Source organism: Polistes canadensis, unplaced genomic scaffold (assembly GCF_001313835.1).
Source record: "Polistes canadensis isolate GaletaPanama2010 unplaced genomic scaffold, ASM131383v1 scaffold_254, whole genome shotgun sequence".
NCBI classification, from domain to species: domain Eukaryota; kingdom Metazoa; phylum Arthropoda; class Insecta; order Hymenoptera; family Vespidae; genus Polistes; species Polistes canadensis.
In genome coordinates, this window is record NW_014569801.1 from 146,622 (window position 1) to 168,322 (window position 21,701).

Below are 21,701 nucleotides of genomic sequence, written 5' to 3' on the forward strand. Positions count from 1 at the left end.
ATTCTCTTATACGCGTGTAACAACATACCTATATCTATCTTTTTATGCATCATAAATATACATATATATATTTAATATATATATATTATTAGTAAACGTTGATATAATATTTGAATAGGTATATTTTGTCATTACTTAGTTGCACGTGCTTTTATCGCATCAGCACCATACTTCTATATCCCAATTGGGACTTAAGCTTATATATATATATATATAATCTAAATCACAATTAATTTGTTATACTTTCATCGTACGTACGTTTCTAGTACTATCGTTTAGTTCTCTCGTCGTTGGCTTTATTTCATCTACGCGCAAGCAATATATCGATTATTTGATTTATCGTTGATAACTTTAAAACTTGAAATTACCGTTATCTCGAGTAGCGTTATTACGATCGTAGTACATATAGCCCAGAATATTTAAAAAAAGCGAGCGAACGAACGAACGAACGAACGAACGAACAGCCTTGAAATCTCATCCTTTCCTATGCAATAATAATATGCACAGAAGGCACTGTGTACGCTGTATACATCGTATAGGTATAATGGCACGCATTAGCAAGACAAAAGACCTCGAATTCCTTCTCACTTTCTCTGGACTACAATTGTAAGTCTCTTAAGTCGCAAAAATATAAATCTTTATGAGGTATCGGAAGTCCCGTTGCTTCTTATCAAGCACGTCCTGTTCCAGTGTACAAAATTAAAATGTTGCATAAGGATATATATATATAATATATATAATAAATACATAAAGATAAAAGAGAAAAAATACTCGAGCGGGATCTTACAAAAGATAGTGGTCGCAACAGATGATGGATCGACTGGATCGATACCTGTATAAATACGCGTGCCCCTATATTTTAAAATTGTTCCGAAACAGTCATTATTTGACAGCCAGAATGAACGTGATCCATCACCTGTTCCTTGAGCCGACAAATGTGTTCCTTGAGTTTATGCACGACCGTACTCAATTCGCAGTTCTCGGCCTTGAGAACTTTGACCTTGTCCTCCAGCCTGGAAATACGTTCGAGTTTGCGCCTGCGACACTTGGAAGCGGCCACGCGATTCCGTTGTCTTTTCCTTTCGAGTTTGATCCTTTCTTGATTCTCCATATCTATCGGGGACATAGGCGGGGAGCTGGAAACGCTTGGTACCGTTTGCGGTTCGTCCTTTATTTGCATGAGTCCTTGACTAACCGAGGATTCTGTGCCGACGCTTTGCACGCTACCGGGTGGCTCCAAAGTCGTATAAGTAGCACCGTAAAAACTAGAGGGTTCTTGCGAGCTATCCGAGTGATGTAGCTCGTTTAAGGCATCAACGAAGCCACGAGCATAAAGTTCTTGAGCTTCCGTCACCACTTTTGGAAAAAGTATTTGGACCGTCGGTGTGGGCAAGGATGCGACAACGCCCTCGGTGTTGCTGGCGCCATTAGCATCCTGTTGTTCGATTATCAGCCTCTCCAATTCCGGCGATCCTAGTTTCAGCATGTTCAAATCCGGCGAGCTCAAAATCGGTGCTACGTTGTTCAAGGTTGTCGGTAACGGCCCTAATCTCGGCGTTTTAACGCGCAACTCTTGCCTCGAGCTGTTTAAATCCAACGTTAAATGATGTTTTCGTAGACCCACGTTATTTTCACGATTCGCGCCTCTATAAGTGACGTTAGGGTCTTCGTTAAATATTTGATCCATTGTTTAACTTTCTACCATCGATATCCTAGAGAATAGATCTCGTTCTGTTGACGGCAGGTCCGAAGGTCGTCTCTATCTGCCTGTTGTCTTGTCTTGTCTTTTATTTTCTTTCTTTTCCCCTCTCTCTCTCTCTCTCTCTCTCTCTCTCTTTCTCCAATACGCTCGTTTGCTCGCTTGTTCGACACTTTGGTGAATCACCAATTCGAAGCGCGTCTTTCGTTGAATGTTTTTACGCCGTAACCAAGAGCATATAGATCCGGTTTGATAAGAAAAAAATCTTCCAAAGAGATTTGTCCAGTGCGTTGAAGATTTTTAAAATATTACGATTTTCTCTCTCTCTTTTTTTTTCTTTCTCTCTCTCTCTCTCTCTCTCTTTCTCTCTCTCTCTCTTTATTCTGACGCAAGGGCAAAGTTACATAAGCGTATCCAAAGACGAGTTCCCTTTTACTCGAGGACGTGCGTGATGCACGCGCGTACAATATCTCGCATACTCTCGCGCTTCTTATAAATATCGAATGCAATTTGTATTTCAATTCCTCAAACGCGCGGTATCTTCGATGTTTTCTACGGTATACGCTTTACTCCCACTCCTTTATACGTCACTGTGGGGCGTGGATGCATCTCTTTCTCTCTTTCTCTCTCTCTCTCTCTCACTCTCTCTCTCTCTCTCTCTCTCTCTTTCTTTTTCTCTCTCTCTCTTTCTCTCACTCTCTCTCTTTCCTCGATTCTTATATTTTTCTTCCCTCCGCAGACAAGTTAATAGAAAAAACTTAGCGCACGATAATGAGTCATTGTTAACGCGCGCAAGGGTGCAAAAACAAGTGTAGCCAAAGCAATTTTCAACGGGTCGTAAGAAAAACGGTCAACACCTACGCGTACGCACGTGTCAAAGCTAATGTATATAGTAGAACGCTTGGTAAAAGATAGGAAGCGTGAATGCTTCCACTGACACTACGCTGCTGTGTCTTATGCTCGTACCACGTTATGTCTATGGCAACTTGTGAAAACCCAACTAAAGCGACTACCTTGTATCCTATGACTCATCCCGCTATAAATAATATTGTCGTCACGAGACAACTCCCTCATTGGTCGACGATGACGTATAAACTTATCCCCGATTGGTCGAACAAGACGCGCTACCAGGAATTGACTGGCGCATGCGTCCTAATTGATCTTTGACGGTCTTGGCGGAGGGATCGTTTGAAAGTCGCGATACGCGCATTTTAGGCCACATTTCCGTCCTTTTTATCTATGCAATAATTATTTGACTTATTATTTTCTATATTATCCATTTGCGGGAGAAATATTTATGTAAGAACGATCGTTGAAACAATTCGATTAGATCGTTTATCGATATCGAACATACTTCCGATTATTAGATATTATATAATCGTATTTTTAAAGAATTTTAATAAAATGTATTCCACGCAATAAAGGATTTTCCGTTCGATTGAAATGTAGCATGCAATATTTGGACTAAGGAACGATAATGGGGCACCGAATTATGCAACTAAATGTGATAGTTTAGGGACAAAACCTACGGAAATATAACTTAGTTTCTACGCTGACATTCAAACGCTCCCTCCGTCGAAAGTATTCGATTGGTTTCTGCGCTTGCGTCGACCAATTCCTAGTAGCGCGGATCGACCGACCAATAGAATAAGAGAGATGACGACACTAATAACCAATTAGAGAAGAGAATGGTGACGACATTGCTAATAATAGCGACGATGAGTCATGGGATAAAAGCCAGTACCTTTGGTTAGTTCTTCACAAGTAGTCGAAACGTCGCGTGATAAAGAGTGCATTACGTTTACTATCAACAACTCCCCTATAGGCGTGACACGCGTCCTAACACGTAGCAATTGCGTATCTACCATTTTCTTTCTTCTTTCTTCCTGCCTTTGCTGTCTCTCCCTCTTATCCTCTCTCCCTTCCTTTCTACTCTTTTGACATAGCGCGCAGCGAAGAGTGATTCATCCTCTTGTGTACTCTGTTCTTTCGATCGGCGGCTTTTAAGTTGTCGATCGAGCAGTGAGAAAAACGCGCACGTACAATTTCATCCACGTTCGACGTATCGTTGAAAAAAAGAGACAACAAAAAGTCTACTAGCGGAAAGGAGTAGAGAGCAACGCCTATGGTTAAGCAGCAACTGCATACGTGACCGAATTTATTGGTATTGTCTGGAATAATCGTTCGCTGCTAATACAGTATTGTTCTCTGGAGCAGCATATTCTTGGATTGGAGAAAGATAAAAGGGCAAGAAGAAAATAAAGGCGGAATAACTGTTAGTTATGTAACTTTGTCCTTGAGATAGGATCGAAGAAAAAAAAGAACAGTCGTCGAAGCAAACGATAACGGGTAATAACGGGCGATAACGGGCAATAACGGGCAGGCGATTTTTCTTCACCAACCGGATTTGCCCTCGTCCTTGCAACTCGCGTACTACTCCGTCGGTAGAAAGAACGCGTCCTGAATTTCCAATTGATCGGAACGCATCGCTTACAAATCGTCGACGACGAGGGTGGGTGCCTTGACCAAAGGTTGAAGAAATAAAAGAAGAAAAGAAGAAAAGGAAAGAACGGCCGCAAGTGTCTGCAAGCCAGCCAGCCAGCTAGCTAGCCAGAGATCGGAGCGAACCCAGGAGTGTGAACGGGGAAAGAGGGGAGAGGACTTCCTCGGCGACCTTCGAATTGTCATCGACGAAAACCCGTCTCGTGGCACCGATGGTACGAAATCTGACAATGGACCAAACCTTTTACGAGGACGCTACAAGCGTTTACGGTGTTGTCAATCGTGAAAACAATATGAGCCAACCTAAACGTAATCTCACTTTGGATTTGAACAGTTGTCAGAGACAAGGACAACAGGCTAAGAGACCGAGATTAGGTCCCTTGCCAACGACTTTGAACAACGTAGCACCGATTTTGAGCTCGCCGGATTTGAATATGTTGAAACTCGGATCGCCGGAATTGGAAAAGTTGATAATCGAACAGCAGGACGGTAACGGGAGTATCGTCGCATCATTGCCGACCCCGACTGCCCAAATACTTTTTCCAAAAACTGTTACGGAAGCTCAGGAACTTTATGCTCGTGGCTTCGTCGATGCTCTAAACGAGTTACACCACTCGGATAGTTCTCAAGAACCCGGTAGCTTGCACGGTGCTACTTATACGACTTTGGAGCCACCCGGTAGCGTGCAAAGCGTCGGCACAGAATCCTCGGTTAGTCAAGGACTCATGCAAATAAAGGACGAACCGCAAACGGTACCAAGCGTTTCCAGCTCCCCGCCTATGTCCCCGATAGATATGGAGAATCAAGAAAGGATCAAACTCGAAAGGAAAAGGCAACGGAATCGCGTGGCCGCCTCCAAATGTCGCAGGCGCAAACTCGAACGTATTTCCAGGCTGGAGGACAAGGTGAAAATTCTCAAGGGCGAGAACAGCGAATTGAGCACGGTCGTTCATAAGCTCAAGGAACACGTTTGCCAGCTTAAGGAACAGGTGATGGATCACGTTCATTCTGGCTGTCAAATCATGACCGTTTCGGGCCAATTTTGAAAATTGGATTATTTATTTTGAAAAGGGTCTCTCCAAACGCAGAAAGAAGTTTCGTGGAACGAATTAAAAATCATTTATTTGATGATACCACGGGGGAGTTCGGTCTCGAAATTCCGTTTTCGTTCTTTCACGGAATCGTAAACGAGATAAGGACACGTGCCGTACCAACAATTCTTTTTATTTCTTTCTACATACGTACAAGTATGTATGGCAAACATACAGATAGGCGATTTTCTTGCTTCAACTTTTTTTTTCTTTCTTCTTTCTTTTGTTAGTCATTTATCAATGTCCAATGACAAATGAACGAAGGATAAAACACGAGCCAAACGATGATTCTGTGCTCTATTGGCTTTTAACGTAACGAACCGAAGGATACGAAAAAGATGCTTTTTATATTCTCGATCCTTTTGTAAAAAGAAAAAAGAAGAAAAAAAAAAAAGAAAGAGCCACCCGTTATATATCGAAACGCATAAACTCGTTAAGACTCGTTAGTGAATCGAGATGCGATATTACCGAGGAGAAACGTGTGCACGTGGGTTAATGCGTCCTTGAATGAATGTTGTGTATGTGTGTGTCTGTGTGCGAACAAAGCTGCTAAAAGATAAAAAAGAAACTAACAATATAAGTATCTACCTCTGCTCGCTAAAAGGATATAATATACGACGTGGTATTAAGCATTTACGTGGCGCTTTTTTTGAGAGTAGACAAAGTAATTGACCAACTTTAATTTGTTTACTTCTACGATATACATATGTAATATTTTCTTTTTCTTTCCTTTTCTTTTCTTTTCTTTTCTTTTCTTTTATCTTTTAAGATTTCTTTCAACGACTAATACTGTTTTAATGACTATACATATATATACATATATGCATGTAACTTTTCTTTTCTTTTTTGTATTCCAAATTATTAATACTACTTAAAGTATTATTACCGATTCTTCATTTTATTATCTGTCTATATCTAGTCTTGTTTCATGGGACAAAATTCAAAAGTCTGCACTAAAAATACAAAATGTTCAAAGAATATACATATATATATATATGCATACGCGAGTACGTATGTCAATTACTATTGTATTGTTGAAGTGCTTAAATAGAAACAACAAATCGATACAGTTTTGTCCCTTAAATATGCAGTTTAAATTTATTCATTGATATTTTATTTTTTGTTTTTTTCCCAACACCCCCACTCCCGAAATAAAATTATTTTACGAAGACGTCGTCTATATTATATACATCTGTAATATATATTTTAATAAATTAATTAGATTTTTATGATGGTAATTGTGAAAGAAAGAAATTTGTAAAACATTTTGTCATTTATACTAATGCGAATTATTACAAATGGTGTGTGCCTTGTATGCGTTAATGCGTCGCGAGGAGTTTCTGACATACAAAGATCGTCCATATATATATATACACACACGTACACATACACATATGCTTTTTATTTTTCAACTTATGCCTTTCGACTAGATTGTAATTTTAAATCGATCGATAATATTGGCTTATTGTAATAAAACAACAAATATTGTATAATGTTTAATACTAGATTTACGGATGATTTGTTCATTAATTTGGAATGATTTACAAACATTGTTTGAATGAACGATTGAGTAACGAGGAGGAATTAATATATTTACGTATATTTTATTACGTAACTAAAAAGCAACATATGTTTTTAAAAAAATAATATATATATATATATATATATATATATATAGTAATAAAATTTGTAATGAGTCAAATTGGCTCATGTCAGTCCGTAAATCTAGTGTTAAGGAAGAAAAAACTAACAAAAATACATGAAACGAGAAAGAAAATGAAAAGAACGCGCAATGCCAAATTTTCATATTTAACGAATACACGTTGAGAATTTTTACCGACAATTATATTGTATAAACTTGTAAATTGTATAAATCTTGATGACGATCTAGTGGTCAACGATGACCCAATGATGAAGAAGCGGATAGGACAAATTTATTAAGTTAGCGATGACATGTGATCCAGTTAGTAAGTTTTAAAAAAGAAAAAAAAAAACAATATTAGAATTTATAGCGGTATTGGTGCTTAGAAGACGATTTTCGCCGTGCGAGCACGCGTAGATATACGATTTTTAGAAAATAACGCTTTTATATATATACATTGTATCAACATTATACATTGTATATATGTTGAGACAAAGCTAAAGTCTTTTTTTACGAATAATTTTATTTTTGAATGAAATACAATGAAAATAAAATTTTGTTTATATTCAATTGTATTGTTTGTACATTTATCATATACCTTTTATTGATCACACACACACACACACACACAATTATATATTATATATTATTTCATATGTTATTCGATTAGAATAAAAGGATGATGACAGGAATTGCAAAGCAGGTAAAACAACTTCAGCGATGAATTGCGCTTTGATTGGTATCATACAAAGAATAAGGAAAATAATCAATCCAACTAACGTTCAGAGAAATCATATAAGTGATTAATTTTCTATCTTACAAGGAATAAAGTTTATTAGATTTCTAAGAAACATCATTTTTAATCTGCAAATTTTTTATCAAATTTCCTACGATAGCATTTTTCTTTATAATTAATTATAACAATTATTATTTTAAAAGCCAAATGACAGAGGAACTATTTATCGTTTTATTAAATTAAGCGAAATTGCACATAATATTTTCTTGAAATAAATTAATAAATAATTTAAACACACACACACCACATACATACAATCTATCGTAAAATATAAATATCCGGGGATGACTTGCAGAGCAAAACGGTGATCAAAATTTTATCTAAAATTCTAATTGAATTGTTTTTTTCTAATACACGTCACGTAAAAGCATTTCATGTAATGCATATTAACATCAAACAATATAGATTATTGCAAAGAAAATAATAAATTAATTACATTGACAAATATACGTAATATCGGTAGTCTACAGATTTTAGGAAAAGATCATTTTATTTAACTCGTACTTATTTACATTGATGTGAAAAATTCGGATGGTTGTTTAATTGGACTCGAGGTTGAACAAGAAATGTATTATTTATATGATTTCGTTTATACTATGATTCCTAAAATAAGGTGGTATTGTATATATATATATTTTTTTTTTTTGCAATATCCGTATCACGTAATAATATATATATTATCTAGGAGTGAATAAATGCAATGTAGGTAAAACGAGGAACGTAGAGATCAAAGTTAGATAAATGATTGAAAAAGTGAGATAATTTTAATAATTTACATGTTTCATTATTGTATTAACCTGTATTTCAAAATATCGTGATAAAGAAAAGAAAAGATAAAAGAACGAAAGATATCGATCCATCTAGCTTATAATAAATATCGCACTTTCAACTTGAAAATATGAATTTCCTTTTAATTTATTATTATCTACGCAAAGTTTACGACTAGCAGTAAATTGATTTCTTTTTATTTTCTTTTATCAAATTATCAATCAATTTACAAGATTTTGATTTCCCTTTTGTAATAGATAGAAATCGATAATTATACTAAATCCTGCAGGTTTCGAATCTGCGCATATTCGATGAATATTTTTTTTTTTTTAAATACCATAAGATTATACTTCCTCTCACATATAATTCGGTATATTTAAGATATACCGTGAGATTATATTCACGTCTTACAATGATAATAGTTATGTGCATTACGAGATGATAAATTATTTAAATGCCCATTCAAAAATGGTTTCTCGTATGTAACTCGAATCAGTATAATAATGCGTTAATAAAGCTGCCTAATTCATGCGTCCTAATTCGATATTCATCAGTTTTACATAGAAGAATTTCCATTATAAAAAAAACAAAAAAACAACAACAAAAACAAAGAGGGGTGGTGGGAAAAAGGGCAAATACTGCTAATTACAACTTGGTAGTTCCCGATATAATTTGTTGATATAATTCGGGTGTAACTTCGACGTATTCTTTATCCGATCGGAAATACACTTTATCTTGAATCTTATTCGGATCGAATCCCTCATTTTGAAGACCAATTTTTTTCAATTTAAACGTGCCCGTCATTTCTAATTCTTTGACAATCCTTAAGAAAATTGGTCTGGCGTAAGAAGGCAAAGCTTTGTCCAAGCCCTCAGCAAGCGCTTTAAAATCAATTAAACTTTCTGGATCTACTATCGCTGCCATTCCAGCTTTTCCTTCGACACCTGGTATCTATTCAAATAATATTAATAATATACAATTTATTACTTTTATATTAAATTATATAACTATTAGTAAGTTTAATAACATGTCAAGTGTATATGTATTGTAGGTATGTATTTATCAAAATAGCAAACCTGTACTCCGTAAACGGTTGCATCTCTGTATCCAGCAACGTTACTGATAACACCTTCTACCTCAGCAGTAGCTACATTTTCACCTTTCCACCTGAAAGTATCACCTGTTCTATCCTTGAAATAAAAGTATCCAAATTCATCTTGTACTAGAATATCACCTAACAATAAAACAAGTATATAAATATATATATGTGAATACTATCAAATGATATAATGTTTCTACCTGAAAGGAAAGCTTTGTCACCCTTGCAGAATACATTTTCGACTACTTTCTTCCGCGATGCTTCCTTATCCAAATATCCATTAAATTCTCTCTCCGCGTTTCCTTGTTTTATCAATCCTATGAGCATACCTGGCTCGTCTAAATAACAAAATAAACATTTTTAATTCCTAAATTGGAATAATATCAAATATATCAATACATACTTATTTCGGTTCGTATGCATAATCCGTCTTTACCCCTAACCGGTTCGCACGTATCAGGATTAACGCGAATAAGAGCAACTGGATGAAGAAATTTCGGTAATATCGATGGAACAAAACCAACTGCACCAACTTGATTGTCAACGTTAACTGTACGTCGAATATAGAAAATTGAATTATAATTGTAAATAAAATTGAATATAAATTATTTGAAATAGAAAATAATTAATTACCGATATTAGCGTTGCCTTCGCTCGATCCATAAACTTCTGTAATTTGTTCTATCTTAAAACGATCTACGAATTCTTGCCAAATTTGTGGTCTCATACCATTTCCGACCATAAGTCTTATCGAATGAGCACTGTCTTCCGGTCGTGGTGGGGCCTTTAATAAATATCGACACATCTCACCGATATATTGTGCTAACTGAAAAATAAATACAAAAGAGTTATGAATTATATTTATATAAATATATTCATTTGAATATTCGTCGTGACACTTACGGTGCATTTATATTTGATACAATCGGTCCAATAAGCGCTGACAGAAAATTTGCTTCTCAAAACACTTGGAATACCTTTGGTAAGTGCACAACCCGTTCCTACTAATCCACCAGACATATGATATAACGGAATAGGATTATATAAGATATCACTATTTTTCCTCAATCCTAGCATATGATAAGTTGCTGTTATGACGAGTAGGAATCTGTTAATTAAAAACAGATTCGATTAGACATTTGTTTTCTTTTTTTCTCATTTATTATCTAACGATATGAAAGGAAGAAAAAAGGCTACATATTTTTTTGTATTATTATTTTTTTCTTCTGCTTTTTTTTAACTAAAAAGAAATGATTCGGTTATAAATTTCTCTCGATAGTAAAAGCTTTCAAAAGTTAATATACTGACAATGAGACTTCGTGTAAAGCAACTAGATCTACATTAATCCGATTTGCAAGTAATTGTATGGCTTCTATGACAAGATTATGAATGATTTATTATACTCGGTATGAGTGTGTCTATGATCTATGTATTATGCGTAAAATACATATTCTACGATATATGAATACGTATATGTATAAACGAATGAATAACAATTAAATTAAATAAGTTATACCTCGAATTTGGTACAATAGCTACTTTGGGTAAACCAGTTGTACCACTGGTATATATATACAACAAATCATCTTTATAACCAGGCTCATTATCAACCTCTGGTTCTGTAGTACTAGCATCTGCTATTAATTTATCCAAATCTGTGACATCTTTGCTGGTACCTTCGATATTACCGCCGTGTTTATACTTGGTTATTCCTTTAATGGTATCCGAAATTTCTTCGATTGCTGAAAAGAACAAAAAATGAATTTTCATTTGTTAAATATTTTATTTCAATTGTTATATATTGTATATCATTTAAAAATATTTTATTAATTCATTAATACCTGAAGAAAATTCCTCGGTGTAAATGATGCTCTTAACTTTGGCTATGGTCAAACAATGGCTTAAACATTGTTGACGCAAATTAGTATTGATCAAAGCTGTTATCATTCCTAATTTTGCTAATCCAAGCCAAGTTGCGATATATTCTGGCCTGTTAAGCATCATTAAAGCTACTGCATCACCTTTACCATATCCAGCTTCTTTAAAAACATTTGCTATTCGATTACTGTACTTGTCGATCTGTAATATATCGATAATCGCAATTTTTTAATTAGATCATATTCTATCCATTTAAAATTACAAATTCCGAACTTTAAAATTCAGAATATTAAACAAGTTACCATTAGATATTCGATCTTCCAAATATTTCATACATGTTTTATTATTATTATTTTTGAATATTTTTATACTTACGTCTTCGTTTGTCCAAGTACATCCTTGAAAAAAGAAACATGGTTTATTCGGATAAAGCCGTGCACGTTTTCGGAAAATCTTCATAACCGTTGTATTATTTTTAACAAAACTTTTCAGATCTCGATCAGCGTTTACATACCGATAGAGAAATCTGTCGGAAAAAATAAACAAAATGTATAGATAATTCAATAATATTTTCATTATTTAAATGGGATCTCATAAGAATTTATATTAATTATTCATCGTAATAAACTTGAACTCGCATCGGAATAACGATTTTCAATATATTTATAATGTACGTATAGAATATATATATATATATATATACTGTACTATACAATATAGATAAAATTTGCAAATTGATTGGTTTACGCTATTGTGTGTGTTTTTTTATTATAGTAAGGCAATATTGAAATAGCTATTTGTAAAATATTAACACGAAGGACAAATATCACAGTACGAGAAAAGTTAGAATAGCTATTACATTTTTACATATTTCATGACTTTACTATTTTTATATAATGTCTTTTTTTAATACGATAATTCTAAGAAATTCGATAGAAAAGAAAATGATGCGTTTATTATAACATTTTAATTATTATACGAACGAAATATCCTTTCTATCTTTTTCTATGATGAAATATGCTGAAATATGTATTATAATACACGTCAGCACGACAGGTAGGTATACGTTAATCGACCACCTTTGTTTTTTTTTTCTCTTACGAGTCTACTTCTTACGATTTATCTTCCTCTAAAATTTCCACTTTACTTTTTTTTCCTTTTTCTTTATTTTATAAATAATTATACGGATTTTTTAATTGTAATTTTCGAAAATATGAAATTAAATATAGATACATATATATACGCTACGCGATAAGAATGGATATTATAAACTGATAATGGATAATAAAAAAAAAAAGAAAGTCAGAGAAAAACATTTACGTATTATAGGTAATAAATGTTGGAAATAAAGCACAGGTCATCAGGGAAAATAGCCTTTAGCTCTTTTTCTTATGCCGCATTATTTCCAATTAAATGAAATCGCTCTTTGTTTAAGAAACTAAAAATAATCTCTCTCTCTCTCTCTCTCTCTCTCTCTCTTTAAAGTTCACAATACTATTTTCTCGAATGTTAGAACATATAATATATATACGATATATTATATTTTTTTTTATACTATAATAATTTAATAATTATACGAATAAAAAAAAGGAAAAAGATAAATATATATGTGTGTGTGTGTATATATATTATATATGTATATATAAGTATGTACGTATGTATGTATAAGAAAATTGGCTTTTATAAACTATGCGACTTCACAGGCATGTCGCATTAAAACCTTGGATCGATAATATACGAGTTGAAATGGCGAGACCGAACGGTGGTGATATTTCAACGATAGTACTTCGACATTATTTTTTATTATAATTATTAATTTTGAAAGTTAATGTGTTAATTCTTTAATTTATTCCATTTCATTTTATCTCATTAACATGACAGCGAATAAGACATAATGACAGCGAATAATGACAGCGAAAGAGAAATTAAAGAGACAGAGAAAGAGAGACAAACAGACAGGAACAGAAATAGGGGGAGAAAGAAACAATGTTGCGCTTAAAAAGAAAAAGAAAAAAACTAAGAAGAGAATTGCTACTTACTTGATATCCCTTGGCAGTGTCTTTAAAATAACGTAAATCTTTCGATGAAATTTACAAATTAATGGTATAAGGGCACAAGCTAATAAAACTTGAGCAATTCTTCCCAAAAATCCGATCCTCGCTGTTAAACCGGTTGCCATTAAACCGGCGATAGCAAAAACAAGAAGGAACCTGATGTCCATTTTTTTTGTTAAACTGGGTCACCAACTTTAATGAAAAGCGTATGCAGTTATACAATCAAGAAACACGCTTGCTATCTCCCTTGAAAGGTACTGCGAATCGACGCTACTTCAACGCTATTAAACCGTGGAGGGTTGCGATACTACTATTACATTTGCTCAGGGGTGTTTTTATTTGGCGACACCTATACCTGGCTCGTACTTATCTTCCAACGAATAATTTTTCATATAATACTTCTCTCTCTCTATTTACATAAATTATTTCCTAATTAAGCGCTATATAATTCGATCGTAAATTTTTTGTTGTCATATTTTTTCGCAAGACTTGTCAAAAGAAATATAAGATCTAAAAGCTCTCTTAACGAACAAGAAATAATTTTTTTTTTCTATTATATAACATTTAGATATATAAAGATAATACGTATGTTCGTAAGTCGGATATTCGTCGAACATACTTTTTTATATTATTTAATAGCAATTTCTTGTTTTATTTTTATTTAACTAATATATAGAAATATATTTATGTAAATTCTCCGTTAAGACACAAGTCATTAATGGGAAAAAGATATCCTGAGATTATGGTTGGATAATAATTATCGTTGCTGATCAAAGGATTTATATACGCGACTGCAAAACTGCATATTCTAATTAGTTTCATTGATTTCTTATCTCTCTCTTTCTCTCTCTCTCTCTCTCTATATATATATATATATATATATATATATATATATATACATACGTATATCCGATAACGTATAGCAATATTGTGTATAAATGCGCTTAATAAACATTAATGTAAAATCAACGATTAATAATGCGTAACTATTTTCTAAATAAAATCTTTCACGGATATATTTTTTATTTTTCACGGATCAAATCTGACACGGATATATTTTTGTATTATATATCTAATCTATAGATTAAAACTATGATAAGAAGAAAAATTCTCCTCTCTCCCCTCTGTATATGATTGTTTTCCCTGTCCACATATTCTAATATTTACTATTTCATATTTTCATTCTGCTAATGCATAAGAAATGTTTGAAAATCGATTGCAATGAGCATCTGATATTTCATTTTAATTAATCGGAGATAATAAAGAATATAATTATTGATTACGTACTTATAAAATAGAAAAGTTTTATTTCAGAAAGTAACAAGTCAAAGTTTTCACCACATTATAATATGCCGTAAATATACACCATATAAATACACCATCGTGAGAAATCTTATATAAATAAATGTTAGAGTAACGCTAATCAGGACAACAAAATAATAGATCCTACGATCACATTTTGATAAGCTATGGATACGCCTAGGTTTTTTTTTTGACAAATCGTATTTTTTAATTTAAATTAAATTGCTATATACAAATATAAATAGGCGAAAATGTCTCTCTTTTTCTCTCTCTTTTTCTCTCTCTCTCTCTCTCTCTCTCTCTCTCTCTCTTTCTTTCTTTCTTTCTCTTTTTCTAAATTTTGGAAGAACAAGAGTGGTTTGTTTAACGTTCTCCATTTATGCGATAAATAGTAAATTGAAAGATTTAGTACAGTCAAAATGCACTCATCGTGGCATATATAGAAGAGCATTATACACTTTGCAGATAATATTTCATTCGACAAGCTAGATGTTCAATATCATTCGTTAAAATAACTTTATAACTTAATCTTTCCCTCTTGAATTTGATCGAATATTTCTTTCGTTAACTCCTGATATCCCGATTTTGAATCGAAATAATACAATTTGTCTTGTATTCTTTTGGGATCGAAACCGTCATCTTGTAAATCTTTCTTTTTTAATTTAAATGTACCTGTGAAAAATAAAACAAAAATTCATTACCAACAAATATTTCTAACATTTTTATTTCAATCATATTAGTGATATCATTTATTATTTACTTGTGAGATCAACTTTGGATAATATTCGAAGGAACTGAGGCCTGGCATAAAATGGTAATTGATCTTTAATATCGGCTGATAATTGTTTTAAATTTAACGTATTATTTTCGTCACAAATTGCAGCCATACCAACTCTTCCTTCTGCACCATGTACCTAAATAATGATTGACGTGTTCATTTTGCTCTTATTATTATCTCATGTAAAAATATGTATATGAAAAAATATTTAATCCCAATTCGATTGTACCACTAGTCGAATTAAAATATTTTCGAATTACCTCAACACCGTAAACTATACAATCATTATAGTTTATTAAATTACTAATGATAGCCTCGACTTCAGACGTTGAAACATTTTCTCCTTTCCATCTAAACGTGTCTCCCGTTCTATCTTTGAAATAAAGATAGCCCAATTCGTCTGATACTAGAATGTCACCTGAAATCAAACGATTAGATGGAAATATTCTGTATCGTTGAGATATATATATATATATATATATATATTAATGTTGGAATAAAAAAAGAAATATACCAGATAAAAAGGCAGAGTCGCCTTTAACGAAAACGTCGCGTATAATTTTGCTATCAGATGCTTTCTTATCCACGTATCCCAGAAATGCTCTAGTCGGGTTGTTTGGTATTATTTTTCCAATAAAAACGCCAGGCTCGTCTAAATGAACAAGAAAAAGAAAACCAAATAAAATAAAAGAAAAGAAAAAAAGAAAATATAAACGACAAAACAACCGTTTGAAAAGCAGTTAAATCCAAACAATCCGTTTTACTTGCCACGATATTTTCTAAAATTCAAAATAACACAAAATATAATAGCGTTCGATCGATTATCCTTTATAAAATCTAACTTACTAGGTTCGCAAACTTGACAGAGTCCTTTAGCATTTCTTATTGGTTCTCCTTCGGCATTAACTTTAATAATAGATATTGGATATATCGATGGTAAGATTCGTGACATGAATCCTATAGCTCCAACAGTATTATCGATGTTTACTAGAAGACAAGTATATTATTGTTTTTAATGATAATTTTGTCTCCAAATATACAAGGTACTCAGTCGCATGTGTCCAATTAGATTTTTTTCTTACCGATATTAGCGTTACCCTCGGTCGCACCATAAAATTCAATAACCTGGGGTATATTAAACCGTGCTATAAATTGACGCCATATTTGTGGTCTAAGTCCATTACCAAAAATCATTCGAATATTATGTTGTTTGTCTTCGGGTTTAGCTGGTACTGCCAAAATGTAACGACACATTTCACCTATGTACTGTGCAATCTGTAAAAAAAAAAAGAAAATTTATATCCATTCGTTACACAAACACGAACATTTATTCATTAGATTTCTTTGTATAATAATAATAATATCAATGACGTTATAATATTTATTACCGTGCACTTATACTTAATGCAATCGTTGAAATAAGCACTAGCAGAGAATTTCTTTTTAATCACAATCGTATTTCCGTATAATAACGCTTGACCTATTGACATGATACCACCTGCGGTATGATATAAAGGTAACGGCGTATACAATATGTCAGATGGTTTTATCTTAGCTATGATATTAATTCCGGTGATGAATATAAATCTATGAAATAATATCAAAGATATATCGATTAATTTTAACAATTGTTTGAATAACTATTATCTGATATATGAATGTTATAAAAACCCGATTTGGCATATATCATTATTTGCGTTAATCTCACCTTGAATTAGTTATAAAAGCAGCTTTAGGAAGACCAGTCGTTCCACTGGTATAGATATATAATAAATTATCGTGATAAGATATTTTGTCTTGCGGTACTGGCGGTAAGGTCGAAACTTCCGATAGAATATTCGTCAAATTTTTTGCCTTTAAATGCGTAGATTCGACTGTTGTTTCATTTCCATATTTATAAAGTGCCATATTTGCATTGAGCGATGTAGCAATATCCGCGACGACTAAAAAGTATTAATAATTATGATACCGCAATCGCATGCATGCACATACACACAGATTCTCAATAAATTCTAATTAATATTTTGTACCTTCTGTAAATTCACAACTGTAAATCAATGCTTGACAACTGGCGATATCGATGCTATGCAAGAGAGATAACTTTTTAAGATTAATATTAATCAATGACGTTATTACGCCTATTTTACTCAAACCAAGCCAAATCCCAACAAAATCAGGCCGATTTTCCATCATCAATGCCACCACATCTCCTTTCCGATAACCATGATTTTTAAAGGTCGTTGCAACTTTGTTACTAAAGTCTTCGAGCTGTTAATAACGAATGATTAATATTAATTAAATACACACAATAATAATATATTGTAATAATCGTCAATAATAACCACTTACTTGCTGGAACGTCCATTCTTGATCTTCGAATATAATGCACGCTTTATTCGGATGCCGTGTAACTTGTTCCCGAAATAAATCGGCAACACTTTTATTGTTTTTCTCATAGCCACGAAACAACCAAAGAAGTTTAATGTATACCTGGAATGCTCTGGAAAACAAAATATAATAATCAAAATAACTTAAACGCATTTGCGTAATAATTATAAAATATCGTATATTATTTAAAAATATGCAATAGAAAAACTGCGCGCTCATTGAATGATTAACGTGTATAACTTTGTTTTGATGAACATTTATTGATTTTACTATTATTGTTACCATGTTTTAAATAATGCTTTAAATACGTGAAATAACGGTCGAGCAACGTGCATTAGAATTAAGCATTGGAAAAAATTGAATAAATTAAGTGGAATGGGGAGTGGAGATCGATGAGAGGAAAAATGCAGTAAAAGAGAGAATTAATATCGGTAATAATATAAAAAAAAAAAAAAAAAACAAGAAGTAAAAAGCTTCTATCGTTCGATCGAATTCAATCCTACTCGATTGCGAAAGTAATTCTCACGTTTCCATCCTTTTCCACGGTGAATCTCATCAAACTCGTTGCTAAATGTAAATGATATGCGTTATTACGTGACATTATTAGGAATACACAATGACAATACGCATAGACAATGTTATTAAGCGGGTTAATTATTTTCTATCGATTTTAAACAATTTTTATCAATTTTTTATATGAATATAGGATTAAAATTTGACATTTCATTAAATTTGATATATCATATAAACCGTTAGGTTGACCGATCAGAGAAGAACCGGGAGTCGCGGCTGGTTAACGGTAGATCAAGTATCATACAAGAAAGAAGAAAGAAACTTCTAAAGTACACGTAAATAAGGAAAAAGATTTTACATGGAAAAATTTTGCAATATATCAAATAACAATGATTTTTCAAACGAAACGAATAATAGAAAATTAACGCGACGGATTCGCGTAACTAAATGACCAATTAAATAAACTAACGGTACACGCATATCGTTTACAATTGCTAATAAGAAAATCCCAAAAGATTATTTTGAAGGAAAACTATGAGAATTTGATTACAAGTTGATCACAAAATTGGTGGTTCCAAGGTTCTTCGATCACATTCATAACTAGTTACGCAATTTCTTTTTTTTCTTTTCTAGCCAATTATTACGCGTAATCAGTTTTTGTGAAACAGTTCATAGATTGCATATATATGTTTTTTATAACAATACCCAAGAATACGACAAACGAACAATACTAAAGTAGAAAAAACGTTGAAACAAAAAATCAGACCTTGGTCATATATACGAGAACGTGTAATAAATAAAAAAGAACATGATAATAATAATAATAATGTTAATGATGATGATGATGATGAAGATGATGGTTTACTTACTTAAGATCACGAGGTAATGTACGTAAGGCAACATAGAACCATTTTAGACGACCTCCGGCAACGAAGTAAGCAACAATCACAACGACTAAAAGTTGAAGAAGAAACATGTGGCCGATATAAAGGGTCAAGAAGGCCAATGAAGCTGCGATAAACGTTATTAACAACATGATTAGCATTAGTTGTCGAATAAAACGGCCGATTCTTTGGCAACGGTTTGTTGTTGATGCTGTTGCAGTTCTACATCCGCCACGTGTGTCTTCTGTAGTATCCTGCGTATTACTAGGTAACGTAACAACGTCTACCAAGTCTCCTTGTTTTTCTTCTTCTTTTTCCTCTCCTAGATTGACTATCACCTGGTTTGTATTCTGGACTGAATGCACTGATGTAGTTGCTGCTGTCATCGACGTTGCCTGGGATCGGTTCAATGATTCCCCTACTCTTCTATTATGGACCTTGCCCCTCTCTACATCCTGCAATATGAGAAAGCAAATTTTCTTTTCGTTTTATTGTTCTTCTTCTTTTTCTTCTTCTTCTTCTTATTCTTCCTCTTCTTTTTCTTCTTCTCTTCTCCTCTCCTCTTTACTTCACTTCACTTCCTACTCCACCACCTTCGCAATCTTATTTTTTTCTTTTTCCTTTTCTCTCTTTTCTTTTTGCTTAAACATTTTTCTCTTCCCACAAATTTACATACTCGTCTTTCAAAAAAATATGACTAATAATATCGATCAATCCTTTCTCTTTGTTGCAATATTATATAATTTTTCCCAATTTTTTTTTTTTTTTTTGAATATATATATACAATCTTTCGTCGCGTGACTGCAAAAGGACGGGAATATCTTTATATTAATTTTATTACTACTTAAATACCATAAATTTGTTTTTATTTATTTGCTTTTTATCTTTTTCTTTCGATAGAATAATCGTATTTGTACTAATAATTATCTTATACTATTATATTCTATTTTCTTGTTTTTTTTTTTTATTTTAATAAATATAGTAATAACGCATAATTTAGACATAGTTTATGTCATTCCGCGTACCATCGCGTTTCGTGTACTATTCTTGAGTATCTATACATACTTTAATATAGTTAGGATTTTAAAAATAGAACCCTTACATACGTATTTCACATTTTGCAATTAATGAAATGCACGTATTTCGAAATATACAAAAACGATTGATAGACTTTGAACTCGTATTCATATTTGAATAAATTGAATAGCGTAATTGAAGAAACGTGAAAACGCAAATATACATATACATATAAAGAGAAGAGAGAGAGAAAGTAACATAAGAGAAAGTTAAAAAGACAGAAAAGCGTTACGGGTTACTTAGTTCTGTTGTATGCTATCAATAATTTTATATTGCTCCACATTTTCTCTTCTTTTAAATAAAATATAATATCTACATATTTATATACATATATATATATATACAATAATAGCAAACTTGTTAGAAAATAACTATAATATAAAAATTTCTAAACGACATTTGAACTTTAATCAGGGGATTAAACAAAAATGGAATCTAATTTGTTGGCAAATTAATATTATTTGTTATATATGTCTGTGCATATTTGCTTATAAATACATCATTAACTAACATTAAATATCGCAATGTTGTTTCAATTAGTCAATCAAAGCTTATTTACGGCTGTTAAGCAGTTCGTCTATATAACATATATATATATAAATGATATAATCGTAATCCTTGAATATACACGTGGATACAAAATGCAAATCGAATAGAATTAATAATAACATTCAATTTCTTTTTTTACCCGAGATTATTATTTTCAAATAATATTTATAGTTTGATGTAGCGTATGTGTAAGCCTGAAAAAATAGAAAAGAAAAGAAAAGAAAAGAAAAGAAAAATCGTTCTCGTTAAATACGTACTTGCTAGAACGTTTAATTAATTATCAAGATGATCGTGATAGTATATCGTGTCGATGGCGTTAAAAGTTCATTTTAGCGAACACTATATTTATTGTTTCATGCACGTCGCACCAATTTAATTCCTTATTGTCATTTTCGATTGTAAATATTCGCATGATTAACAATTTTCCTCGACTAATAAGTATTTATATAACAGGGCATAGTTCATTTGTTCATTCATTCATTCCTCCCCGTATTTGTTTCTTTATTTTTTATTTTTATATAAGTACATTCTATATTTTATTTTCCAATAAATTTTTTTTCCTGCTTCTTATACTTTTTCATATCTTTTTCTTTTTTTGAAATTGTTGTATATGCATATTATATGCATATGTGTATGTATAACAATTACTATATTATAAAATTTTATTTATTTGTATATATT

General features: G+C 32.4%; 4 protein-coding genes across 6 annotated transcripts in view; 1 reads left to right on the forward strand and 3 right to left on the reverse strand.

Moving 5' to 3' along the window:
- Positions 1-243: 243 nt before the first annotated feature.
- LOC106790674 (transcription factor AP-1-like) lies at positions 244-2,752 on the reverse strand. The gene has a single exon (XM_014755743.1). The coding sequence runs from the start codon at positions 1,685-1,687 to the stop codon at positions 860-862; it is 828 nt and encodes a 275-aa protein (XP_014611229.1). The 5' UTR covers positions 1,688-2,752; the 3' UTR covers positions 244-859.
- Positions 2,753-3,431: 679 nt separating this feature from the next.
- Positions 3,432-5,686, forward strand: LOC106790673 (transcription factor AP-1-like). The gene has a single exon (XM_014755742.1). The coding sequence runs from the start codon at positions 4,414-4,416 to the stop codon at positions 5,245-5,247; it is 834 nt and encodes a 277-aa protein (XP_014611228.1). The 5' UTR covers positions 3,432-4,413; the 3' UTR covers positions 5,248-5,686.
- Positions 5,687-8,632: 2,946 nt separating this feature from the next.
- Positions 8,633-13,861, reverse strand: LOC106790675 (long-chain fatty acid transport protein 1-like). Its single transcript, XM_014755745.1, has 10 exons — positions 13,515-13,861; positions 11,851-12,001; positions 11,439-11,676; positions 11,114-11,339; positions 10,501-10,705; positions 10,231-10,423; positions 10,001-10,147; positions 9,798-9,935; positions 9,575-9,732; positions 8,633-9,449 (listed from the first exon to the last, which is right to left on the reverse strand). Exons 1-10 carry the CDS (start codon positions 13,694-13,696, stop codon positions 9,144-9,146), a joined length of 1,944 nt encoding a protein of 647 aa, XP_014611231.1. The 5' UTR covers positions 13,697-13,861; the 3' UTR covers positions 8,633-9,143.
- Positions 13,862-14,814: 953 nt separating this feature from the next.
- The window catches only part of LOC106790695 (long-chain fatty acid transport protein 4-like), a 9,113-nt gene continuing 2,226 nt past the window's right edge, over positions 14,815-21,701 (reverse strand). For all 3 annotated transcript variants that reach the window (XM_014755782.1, XM_014755784.1, XM_014755783.1), the window contains exons 2-12: positions 19,380-19,849; positions 17,959-18,109; positions 17,640-17,877; positions 17,318-17,552; positions 16,998-17,196; positions 16,692-16,884; positions 16,456-16,596; positions 16,124-16,261; positions 15,870-16,027; positions 15,592-15,745; positions 14,815-15,503 (exon numbers count right to left, since the gene is read on the reverse strand). In XM_014755782.1, coding sequence (XP_014611268.1) covers positions 15,349-15,503; positions 15,592-15,745; positions 15,870-16,027; positions 16,124-16,261; positions 16,456-16,596; positions 16,692-16,884; positions 16,998-17,196; positions 17,318-17,552; positions 17,640-17,877; positions 17,959-18,109; positions 19,380-19,849 — 2,232 coding nt within the window. In that variant the 3' untranslated portion in view covers positions 14,815-15,348. The remainder of the gene's footprint in view (positions 15,504-15,591; positions 15,746-15,869; positions 16,028-16,123; positions 16,262-16,455; positions 16,597-16,691; positions 16,885-16,997; positions 17,197-17,317; positions 17,553-17,639; positions 17,878-17,958; positions 18,110-19,379; positions 19,850-21,701) is intronic.

What these genes read in the sequence shown, in the direction of transcription:
- LOC106790674 (XM_014755743.1), bottom strand. Translation starts at nt 1,687, where the DNA reads ATGGATCAAATATTTAACGAAGACCCTAACGTCACTTATAGAGGCGCG.
- LOC106790673 (XM_014755742.1), top strand. Translation starts at nt 4,414, where the DNA reads ATGGTACGAAATCTGACAATGGACCAAACCTTTTACGAGGACGCTACA.
- LOC106790675 (XM_014755745.1), bottom strand. Translation starts at nt 13,696, where the DNA reads ATGGACATCAGGTTCCTTCTTGTTTTTGCTATCGCCGGTTTAATGGCA. An exon ending in GTACTTGGACAAACGAAGAC is followed by an intron (nt 11,677 to 11,850) that starts GTAAGTATAAAA and finishes GATATATTACAG; the next exon opens with ATCGACAAGTACAGTAATCG. An exon ending in GCTATTGTACCAAATTCGAG is followed by an intron (nt 10,706 to 11,113) that starts GTATAACTTATT and finishes TTTAATTAACAG; the next exon opens with ATTCCTACTCGTCATAACAG.